The following is a 12,199-nucleotide window of genomic DNA, read 5'->3' on the forward strand; positions in this document are numbered from 1 at the left end:
GTGTGGAGGTGAGGCCGACTATAGCTCCTTCCCCACCAGAGAGGTGACATTCCATGTCCCAAGAGCCAACTTCCGTAGGCGAGGATCGGACCGCCAAGGACCCTGCCTTGGTCTGCTGCCCGATCCACACTGCACCGAACCCTTCTGGATCCCTCTGCAGGTGGTGGGCCTGCAGGGGGACGAGCCCATGTAGCCGGTTCGGGCTGGGCCCAGCCGGACCCCATGGGCGAAGGCCTGGCCAGGCACTCGCCCAGGGGCCCCAGCCCCAGGCCTGGCTCCAGGGCGGGGTCCCGGTAACCGGGCCGGGTACGCCAACTTTTGTTATTTTCCATCATGAAGGGTCTTTTGAATATATATATATATATATATATATATATATATATATATATATATATATATATGATGATCAAATAGCCACTTTCAACTTTGATTATTGTTTAAAAACAAAACCTCAACAACACTTTCAGAGAAAAAATCAACTTGGCAGCCAAACTATGAACTGGAAAAACTTCTAAAATGATATTACCTTTTATTTATCATCTACATAGACCAATAAACAGTGATACAATAATCAAATATGCTGGCAGTTAAAGGGCCAGTTCACCCAAATTACAAAACTTGTTACTTTGCTCTAGTGCAGTGGTTGCCAACTGGTGGGTTGTGAGCACAATACAACAAGTGACTCACAAATGTGTAAAATGTGTGTGTTTGTTAAAAAAAAAAAAACAACACTTTTTTTTTAGTACAGTGAATTTCTGGCATATAGCTTCTCCCTCTTTAATACATCTATTTTCACACCTCTATAAACAATATATATATATATATATATATATCAACCATTTAAAAATCATGCATCTGTAGGGGTCATTGTAGTAATGAAGTGAATATGACATATTTAAGAAAGTCTGCCCAATCTGAAATGCAGCAGGTTCAGCAGAGTTGTGGGTGGATCCAGTGGAGTTGTGGGCTCTTATACACCTTCTGTATGTCTTCTGTGTAAGCAGTTGACAAAATCCTGTCTTCCAGATAAATGAAGAGTTTCGAAGATGCAACACTGTTCCCTTGGAGCAAACATTCATCTCCCAGCTGGACAGGCACACGCCAAAACTGCTGGAATTATTCAGTTCAAAGGGAGGAGCTGTGGGACAGCGCATGAAGAGTGTGTTGATTGAGCTGATTAAGGTGAGCTAAAAGGTTAACAAGGTCAAATAATAAATGAATCTGGAGCAATAGGCTGATTTTATTCTTTTGTGTGTGTGTGTTTAAAAAATGGTTTAAAAGAAAATCTGTTTATCAAGACAAACTGTTGGCCATTTTCAACTCATGGCTGTCATAAAATCTAAAAATGAGCTAAGGGAGTGAAACAAGCTGTTTTTGAAGCAATACAGACAAGAGATGTGGATTAGTTTATAATTCATGATGTTATGATGAACTGTAGGACCCGCATGCCTCATTGGTGAAGAAGAGGGACGTGACTCTGAGATGCCTCATTGAGTACCTGGGAGAGAGTGTGCAGGAGCTTGTCTCTGACTACTATGTAAGTATTCTACTGATTACTGTATTGTAGGTATTAGCATAGTTTTGAGAGCTCCGTCTTGTTTTTTTTTTTCCAGATCATAAAAACACTGGGCCTCATTCACCAACCGCTCTCAAGAACAAAGTTCTTCCAACCCACTTGTGCACTTTTCTGACATTCACCAAGGTTTTCTTATTGCGGATTTGTTCTTAGATGAGAACAGAATCTATTGACACTCGAGCACTCTTAGCACATTTTGAGCTGATATATTTTTATCAATTATAATTTTTTAAATGTAATTATTTTGATTATTTTACGAAAGCATTATGGTTTTTAGAATAAATAGTACAATAACCCGTCAGTTCACACCGATTATGTTAATCAGAGCCATGTCATTTAATAAAATTAGTGACTGATAAGATCTATAAGATACCACAGGCCATTCAAGTGGGCAGGACAATAAGTGACAAAGCAGCATTTCAAGTACATTATTAATAAAGATTGCAAGAAATTTTCACCTTCGCGTTCCCTACCCCTATCTTTGTCTTTCTCCCTCTCTCTCTGTCTCACTCTGAACACACACTCACACTGTGGAGTGCGCTGCATCGCTCGTCTCTGTCCTCACTTGTGGTACTGTAATGAATACAGTTTGCATTTTGCGGGTCAGGTGGTTAATTACCATGCATTTTTAACATCCCATGCATCTTTTTGTATGATTTTATATCCACTGCTAACACTACTAAATATGGCGTTTTTAGTTTGACGTTCACTTATTCAGTTTGTGTGTGGCCCTACATCGGCGTGCAGTGTCCTGCCCTTTTATGGGGATTTGCGGGACGTACTTATACTAATTAAGATTATCTGGTAGGGACCTTCAATTTACGAGGACAATGGGATTCATCATTATGAGAACATAGGTGTGAACAATTCTGCCATTTAAGAACACAACATGAATCTGACATAGACTTTGCTGAGGACTTTTCTTATGATCAAATTTGAGAAAAAAATTTGGAAGATATTTGTGAATGAGGCACATTATTGTTAAGTCTCTGGACTGTGGTAATACTACATGCACTTTACACCATCTGAACTCTCAGTGATTGTGTGCACACCAGCCAAGGGTCTTGGTAAAAATGTGTCACAGAACATTGGATTTGTAGAGAAAATGTAATAATGGAAGCAAAAAGAATGTATTTACAAACGTAAGACATTCTTTTCCAAAAATAAAGTTTGTATGCAACTACTTAGAGACAAAGGAATATGGAACCCCAAAATTACAACAATAAATATAGACATTATGAAATAATCTTGTAAAAACACCATGATATAAAAACAGATTTTTGAAAAATGGCTTTTTGAAATAAAAATATCTGTTGTGAAATAAAAATTAAGTTCTGTAAAACAAAATAACAAGGATTTAATAACTTTATACAACAAGATGGTGCTGTAATTGCACAGTCATGAACAAGACAATCTGACATTTTCCCTAAAGCCCAGTTCAAACCAAAGCCTGGTGTTTACATACAGTGCAGCCTGTAAGTAGTAAAATAGTGAAACCATTTGAAGAGTTTGGGCTTTTTACTCTCAAAAAATTGGATTGGAATTCAAATAGTAATGAAGCTTTCAAATGTGTTGCCCCAATAAGACTGAGTGATTGATAAAGCATCTTCTGAGGTGGACTACAGAATAAATATATTCTTTAATCAAAGCCTTTTAACAGCAGTATATGGTTACATATTTTATAGAGGACAGCAGAGGATGAAGTGCATCAGGACCTTAAAACACACAGTATGAGGATCTACGTGTGCCACCAGCCCGATGCAGTGGGCATCATCATCGATGGGACTCCAGTTCTGACTGGTCTGGATAACATGTCCAAAGCCTGCTGCCTCCTCCTCGGCCTGACCTACGCCCTCAACCTGGATTATCCTCCCAAACTTGCCAAAACGTTTGAAGTGTTTCAAAGACTGTTTGTAGGACTTGATATGCTGCAGCCCAAACCAACATCCAAGTACATCAACCTGAAAAACAAACTGTTCACCTGAACAATGGCTCACCTCGTCCAAGGCTAGGTTTTGTTAGTGTGTTATATTCAGGAGCTGTGAAGGAGTCTGATTGTTTGATGATAAACTTGTGTTGGATGTTTGAAAGAACTGTGTTAATGATTAAGGGTTAAAACACTGAGCTGTACCTCAGAGTTTTAAGGAACTAATATCCACAGTGGGCTTCTAATCAAATTTTTCATACCTTCCTGATATTTTCACCGGAATGTACAGTACATGACAGTATGACTATATGGTGCAACTCCCCGCCCCCGACCAGCGTGTTCGCTACTTTTGGCAGGCTCACCATACATTTTCCAAACTAATAATTACACATGTTGCTTGCCGGCTGTTAACGGTCCTGTGCACTAAATGGGCACCAACAAACAAACAAACAAATAAACCCGTGACGGGCATGCGCTGCTCACACAGCCAGAGTGGTTGGTGCTATTCCTCCACCACTGGTGTCATGGTGTCTTTTGGCTCAGCTGCCTGATCCATCAGTAGAGACCAGAGACTGACCTATGGTGTTATGTGCTGTGCACTACATATAGTAAGTTTAACAGAAAGAGGAGCACCCGTATTTGTGACGGTATTGAAAATCATATCATCCGGATTTCTTAATACCCTGGTGTACCGTGATACCGCCCAAGCCTAATCCACAGCAGTTCCACATGTCACATCTCTGTAAATGTGGTTGTGCAGCACATGCTTCTTTGTTGGTAAGGTCAGTTCACCCAGATTACAAAAAAAACAACTGATTTCACCAGGTTTAAGGGCCTCAAAGCTCTGTTCATAGTTAGAATGTGTGTTGTATAAGAGCTCTGAAAATTCTCATGTAAGCTGTATTTTTTTACTCAATGAGACAAGTTCTGCTGTATGTAACTTTTGTACTTGTAGCTAAATTATTTTATCTCTGAGGGGAAATACAGAAACACATTTAAGTTTTAATAAGTGACTACTTTCATACATTTTGTTTGACATTTCAGTTGAGGTTGGTGGTTGCAGAGACTGTTCACTACTGGTTACATATGTAAATAAATTAGTAACAGTTTCAAGTAATCTAATTTTTCAACTTACAGTATATTGATCTGGTAAACCAAGTTCATAATTGATTATTCCCTCACACTCCGTGTAGTGATGTGTTCTCACAAACCTACAGTCTTTTTTTTTTAATTGTCTCCACAGCCTGGCAGAGGCATTGGGTCTCATTCATGAAACGTGAGCAGAAGGAATTTGTGTGTAAACTGTTCGCAGAGGGAAATTTACGTGCATGTCCGCATTCATCAATATTTTAGTAGCTCCGATCTTTTCGTAGCTACTAACAAAATCTACTCCTGCTCCTGACCACTCGTAGTGCTTGTGTAAATTTAGTAAAGCACATAAATATTGCTTGTCACTATTGGAAATTACAATTTTAATTCGTATTGTGCTCTGTTATGTACACAATACACAGATGCCTTTGAAACACGTAATCTAACGTGACAAAATATTAAAAATATAACACATTTAGTTAAATTAGTTGGCAATTAGCAGGTTTAAGATCCAGATTAGGTTCATGATTGTGAATTATCTATGTAAATTGACTCAATAGATTACACGTTCTTTCTACATGTTGAATGATGATAATAAAAATATCCGTAAGGACAGCCGGATCACAGCCTCTTCAGCCTCGGTGCCTGGGTTCAGCAGGGGCAGCAGGAGCAGCAGGTGGTGGAGCCACGAAGGAGCACGCACCAGCTGAAAGAATTATTTGAGACAACACGGTTTTGTTTTTGCGGCTTTTTGATCATTTGAATGAATAAATCTGATTTGAAAAATGTTTAATTTACGTTGTATAAAACAGAGCTTTAGGCTATTAAGATTCAAATAATTTGAAGACGATGCATACAAAACTGCTGTAGGCTATATGTTATCCGTATCATTTGTTAAAATAAATGTTAAATAGCTCTACATTCCGACAGCCATCACTGATTTCGAGTTTATCCATTACGCACAAAACATCTCTGGTTTCCCGTTCTCACTTCATTCAAAACCCCATAAATGAATCTTCTGTTTGTTTGGTGACTGCTGTATTTTTTTGTGTGTATGCTTATGCGTTTCTTTGCCTCCAGTTTCATATCAAACCATTTATGCTTCACCTCTGACATGGTTCTTTGTACCACGGAGACAACATTAACAGCATCTGTTACCTCCCTCCAGGCCTTTGCTTTGCCTGTCCCTGTCACACCACTACTAACTGAAGAAAATAAAATCTTTTTTCTTAAGTCCACTTCACCCAAAATTATTTCGATCTCCTCAAATCTGAGTTTCCTGCGGCGTTCCTGAATCCGGAGTAGGTTGAGAGACCCATTATGTTTCTAATCGTTCTGTCCGTCCGTCCATCTGTCTGTCCGTCCTTTCCTTGTGAGCGCAATATCTCAAGAGCACCTCAAGCAAATTTCTTCAAATTTGTCAAAGTGGACAAAAATGTCCAAAATGTTTCAGACTCAGTTTTTGGTGGTCATAGGTCAAAGGTCAAGGTCACTGTGACCTGGTCTGCCTCATTCTTTTGAACGTGACATCTTAAGAACACCTTGAGGATTTTTTTTGTTTTGTTTTGTTTTTTTTTTGTTTTGGCACAAACATATACTTGGACTCAAGGATGAATTGATTAGATCTTGGTGGTCAAAGGTCAAGGTCACTGTGACCTTGCATCTGTCCCATTCTTATGAACAAGATATCTCAAGAACACTTTAAGGGAATTTCTTTAAATTTGACACAAACGTCCACTTGGACTGAAGAATAAACTGATTAAAATTTTATGGTCAAAGGTCATTGTGATCTCGCAAAATATGTTTTTGGCCATAGCTCATGAATTCATATGCTAATTATGATAAAACTTCACACAAATGTCTAATAGCATACAATAATGAAGTGATGACATTTTATATCCAAAAGGTCAAAGGTCAGCGTGATCATAATGTTCTGCATAAAACACTTTTCTGGCTATTACTCATCATCATATCTCAGATACACAAAGGGAGACATTTGGTCAGGTACTGAATTGATGACACTAATCTTGTGTGGTGGTGTAATTCTAGTGTTTATTGGTGTGATGCCTGTGGGTTTTGTTTATATGACAACATCTTGACACTTGCGTTAATTAGGTAGCTAATGTAATGTTACGTTAACAGAGCGTTGTCTACACAAGCTTACAATGTGTACAGTGATAAAAGCCCTCACAGAAATCAGACATAGATATGGAAATAAGAATTTGCTTTTACAATATGGAATCTTTAAAGCAACATTCATTCAGTTGAAAGCTATGGGCCAAAAACGATGCTAAAACATTCGGCAGAACTGCAGAGTGGGTGATAATATGTATCTGTTCCAACAACAAGGCCAGGGAGTGCTATAAGTGCGACTGCAGAGGTATAAAGGTCCAATCCAGAATCATTATTCACACATGGAGAGTTATAGACTCTGCTTAGCTCACTACACCAGGGATCCACATGTTCGGAGCCCCGCCTCTGCCTGCCACTCGGCACACTGAGCACCTAATCCCGACTCCAGTCCCTGCGAGTGGAGTGTTATTTATTCGGGCTGAGCCTGACTAGGTCCCATGACCCAAGGCCCGGCCACCAAACGCTTGCCAGTGAGCTCCTCCCCCAGGTCTGGCTCCAGCAGGGGGCCCTGGTGTCCCCAAATGGGGCAGAATATGCTGAATCATCTAGGTCTTCTTGAGTTCAAGTACCTCAGGGTCTTGTTCACAAGTGAGGATTATGAGGAGTATGAGATGGATTGGCGGTTTGGTGCAGCATCTGCAGTGATGCCAGGGCTGCAATGGACCATCATGGTGATGAAAGAGCTGAGCCACAAGGCAAAGCTGTCGATTTAGTGTTCCATCTACGTCCCAACCCTCACCTATGCTCATGAGCTCTGGGTAATGCCTGAAATAATGAGATCATGGATACAAGTAGCCGAAATGAGTTTTCTTCATAGAGTAGCTGGGCTCAGCCTTCAAGATAGGGTGAGAAGCTCAGACATACGGAGAGAGCTTGGGGTAGAGCTGCTGCTCCTTCACATTCTCCTAAACACCACCCCCCTGTTAGGGGTGTTCCGGGCATGTCCAACTGGTAGGAGGCCCTGGGGCAGACCCAGAACACAGTGGAGGGATTGTATATCTCATCTGGCCTTGGAACACCCTGGGGATCACCAGGAGGAGCTGGAAAGCGTTGTTGTGGAGAGGGACTTCTGAAGTACGCAAATGAAAATGGATGGATGGATGAACCCTGCCTGTTACTGTCAGTACCCTCAACATTTTTACTTCCGCTTTCTGTCAGACTCAGATGTTGTGCTTCTACATAGCAACTTAACACAACCATTTTGAGTTGAAAGAAGAAATGTTTTTTGACAGACACATTGGACAAGATTTGAAACTTAGATCAATAGTCAAAAGCAAACAACTGGCTCACACGGTAACCACTGCACTATGTGATCTGATTATTTGATAAGATGTCCAATCAACAAAAAACAGAGGCAGATTAACTATTTCTTTAAAATGTATCATTCAAAGATACCAATGAATACAGCAGTAATAAGTTGCAGAAAAGTTGCAGAAGTAGTGGTACCGGTAGCAACAGTAGTAGTAGTAGTATTAGAAACAGACAAGAATTGACACTGAAGCTCAAAGCATGTAAGAAAAGCCACCCAAAATGTGCAGAAATGTAATAATGATCACAACAGCATGAATGCAGTGTCAGCATCAATTGTAAAACACAGGAAATGAGATTTCTACTTGAGACATCTATTAACCAATCAGTTGAAAAGGGGTGTAAGTCTGGAGTCATCAGAGTTGTCCTCTGTAGCTTCTGGGTTTTAAAAAAACATAACCCTTTGAACCAGCTTTAAAAAGTGAGATTTCTGTGCTGCTGCATGGAAAGTAATTGGGAGTGTTAGAGCCACATGTTTGATATGTGTGAAATGTAGTATCCCACCACGCCACTAGGTGGCAATATGTCACAGGCTGAGGCAGGCCATGGTATGTTAATCCCAGTGAGCACAGGTGTTGAGTGGAGGTTAACAGTTCTCAACTGTGCTCAGAATAAAATTTACATGGCTGTTATTTATGGGAAGTTTGTGTTGAAAGTTATCAGAAGTTATATGGACATGATGGACAATGGTGAGAAAACAAACGAATGATGATATACAACATTGGTAAAGACTGGGAGTAATTCTCTTAGTACACGTCCAAACAATTCAGCCAATTAGCAGCCAGTGGCGGCTAAAGTAAAGGATAGTCACTACAGGGAGAACTGAGCTGCGAATTGCAGGGTGTACTCCTACTTATGCTTATGACCCTCTACACATGCTCTCTGGCTATAAAGGTAGGCAGGGGTGTAGCACCAAATTCTGGGCCCTACGCATAAGCAGTCTCTCAGGGCTCCCCCCACCCTTCCTCTCTTGACCCATGTCTCTATCACGCAGCTTTTGATTTATTTATTTATTTATTTATATCTATTTTAATTTTTTTACAACGTCAGTTTTCTTTCATTCCCTGTCCTTACTTTCTTTTTTGAAACCCTGATTTCCTTTTCTTGAGCAAAAACATGACTGTGTACATTGCTGCTCCAGTGGCATAAGCAGTCACTCACTCAGTTCTAGCTAGTTTAGAGACATATCATAGTGCAACTAAAGCAATTTGCAACCTTAAGGGGTGTGGCTCAGAGGTAGAGCGGGTCGTCCACCAATCAAAAGATCAGCTATTCGATCCCGGGCTCCTCCCGGCTGCATGTCGAAGTATCCTGGAGCAAGATACTGAACCCCAAATTGCTCCCGATGGCTGTTCCATCGGTGTGTGAGTGTGTTAAAACTGAGTAGCAGGTGGCACCTTGTACGGTAGCCTCGGCCATCAGTGTATGAATGTGTGTGTGAATGGGTGAACGTGACTCGTAGTGTAAAAAGCGCTTTGAGTGGTCACTAGATGACTAGAAAGGCGCTATACAAATGCAGGTCCATTTACCAAGGGGTGAGAAGGGCCTCAGAGAGCTTTCTCTATATTTTTATTTATTTAGCCAATTTTAACTTAGTATTGGCACTAATTACTAGGGCTGTCAGACAATCTGTTTAAATAGCAATTAATTGCTGAATTCCAGTTGGTAATCACAATTATTCACATTTTTAATTGCATGTTTAAAATTCCATTATTTTGCATTTCAAAACAGTATTGAAGTCCATATTAACAAGGTGAAGCTATTCTTATGATTCAAATTTTTATGTATCTATTCAGCCAAATCTGAATAAACCGACAGTATTGTTATTGGAATTCACATATCCACAGGCACCTGGTAGCTACACATTCTTAGACCCAACATTGTAATTTAGCAACCACAGCGATACAACTAAACACCAAATAATTACAATGCAGCATATAACAATCAAAAAATACTGCTTATGACATCTTTAAAGCTTTCCACTTCATCGTTGACCTTAGCTAACATGATTATATGACACAATTTCTAACATAGATTCCTTCCATTTTTCTTTTTTTCCCAAATTTCTTTATTTATTTTCTGCAGACAGTACAGAAAGGTACATCCATTTCAAATAACACCAGAGTGTCTGCTTTAGAGTGAAAGAAAACCCTGAAATAAACCCCACCACCCCACCCAACAACCCATGTCAGTTGCGGCCACAGCAAACATAATATGAGTTAAGTAACATACAGCATAAAATATTACAATAATAAGGAAATGAAAATAAACAAACAGACAAATAAAAATAGATAAATAAATAAAAAGGGGGGGGGGGTCTCTCTCTCTCTTTCTATTTAGGAGTCTTCAACATCATCTGGAGTAACAGTAAGGTTATTGCTAGTATAGGCCAGCAGGGGGTCCCAGGTTTTATGAAATGTCAGCGATCCCCTCCGTGAGAACCTTAACTTCTCTAACTGTAAAGATTGTAAAATGGCACGTGTCCAACCGTTGTGAGTTGGAGGAGAGACATGTTTCCATTTGAGAAGGATGGTACGTCTGGCCAGCAGGGTGGTAAAGGCAATGACACGCTGTGCAGTAATGGGAAGATTTTTAGTTGGAGGGAGACCAAACAGAGCAGTTAGAGGATTCAGTACTAAATTAATGTTGAGGGCCTGTTTGAAAGTTTGGAATATGTTGAACCAAAAGTTAGTTAGCTTCGGGCACGACCAGAGCATATGTGAGTGGTCAGCTGGAGACTGTTTACAGCGGTTACAAGCATCACTGTGGTTGGGATATATCTTAGCAAGTTTAGCGTTGGTGAAATGGGCTCTATGAAGCACCTTCCACTGTAATAGGCCGTGCCTGGCACATATAGACGAAGAGTGGATCAGTTTTAAAATGTTCTCCCATTGGTCATCAGTAATGTCCACCCCCAATTCCTGTTCCCATGCGTTTTTAACTGTTATGGTGAGGACTGGACTCAGAAGTGCAATCTTATTGTAGATAACAGATATCAGTCGCGTTTGTTGTAGATTAAGAGAGAGGAATTGGTCTATTTCAGCTTCTGGGGGGCGGTTTGGGAAATGTGGAAACTGCTTTTGAATAAAGTGTCTCATTTGAAGGTACCGGAAAAAGTGGTTATTGGGAAAGCCATATTTAACTGACAGACATGCAAAGGATGAGAAAACACCTTCATCATACAGGTCTTTAAGTGCTCTGAGGCCCTTATCTGACCATATGCGGAAAGTAGGGTCGGAGCAGGAGGGGAGGAATACATGGTTGTTCAGAACTGGTGCAAGAATTGAAGTCCTATGCAGGCCATGGTGCTTCCTGAATTGAATCCAAATTTTAATTGTATTGGTGACAACTGGGTTAAGTGAGACCTTATTGGCACTTATAGGCAATTGTGAGCAAATCAAAGAATGCAAAGAACAGGAAGAGGATGATATCTCAGTGTGAGACCAGGGTGGACAAGAGCCTGTATCTTCACTGAGTAGCCAGTATAGAAGTTTATTGATATTGCAGGCCCAAAAGTAGTGACGAAAATTTGGCAGTGCTAGCCCCCCTTCAGGTTTAGAAAGTTGAAGAATATGTTTCCTAATACGAGCTGGTTTATTATGCCAAATGAAAGCGTTAATTTGTTGGTCAAGATTAACAAAAAAGGATGCTTCAAGACAAACTGGAATGTGCTGGAAAAGATACAGAAATTTTGGAAGGATCACCATCTTAATAAGATTGACTCGGCCTGCAAGGGATAAGGGAAGGGCAGCCCATCTGGACAAGTCTAGCTTATAATTATCTAGTAACGGCTGGAAGTTCTTCAGAAAAAGGTCCCTGAAGGAACTGGTGATAAACACCCCCAAATATCAGAATCCCTCCTCTGCTATTTTAAAGGGGAATATGGATTGTGGAAGTGATCTTGCCAAATTGTTAACAAAAAATAGCTCGCTTTTCTGAATGTTCAGTTTGTACCCTGATAGGCGCCCAAACTGATCCAGAATTGACAAAACTGGGGGAGTGAGGAGGTGGGGTTCGAGATAAACAACAGAAGGTCGTCAGCATATAAGGAGAGTTTATGGACTAGGCCAAAGCGAGTGATGCCCTCAAAGTCATCCTGGCTTCTAAGCCAGATTGCTAGCGGCTCGATGGCTAAGTTAAACAGCAGGGGAGAGAGCGGTCAACCC

General features: G+C 40.4%; 1 protein-coding gene across 1 annotated transcript in view; it reads left to right on the plus strand.

The window, feature by feature from the left end:
• Positions 1–5,830, plus strand: part of LOC117271513 (uncharacterized) — a 21,050-nt gene extending 15,220 nt beyond the window's left edge. Inside the window, exons 3-5 of the mRNA XM_033649689.2 lie at positions 1,027–1,182; positions 1,439–1,537; positions 3,262–5,830. Coding sequence (XP_033505580.2) covers positions 1,027–1,182; positions 1,439–1,537; positions 3,262–3,561 — 555 coding nt within the window. The 3' untranslated portion in view covers positions 3,562–5,830. The remainder of the gene's footprint in view (positions 1–1,026; positions 1,183–1,438; positions 1,538–3,261) is intronic.
• Positions 5,831–12,199: the final 6,369 nt, after the last annotated feature.

The sequence above is a fragment of the Epinephelus lanceolatus genome, chromosome 12 (assembly GCF_041903045.1).
Source record: "Epinephelus lanceolatus isolate andai-2023 chromosome 12, ASM4190304v1, whole genome shotgun sequence".
NCBI lineage: Eukaryota > Metazoa > Chordata > Actinopteri > Perciformes > Serranidae > Epinephelus > Epinephelus lanceolatus.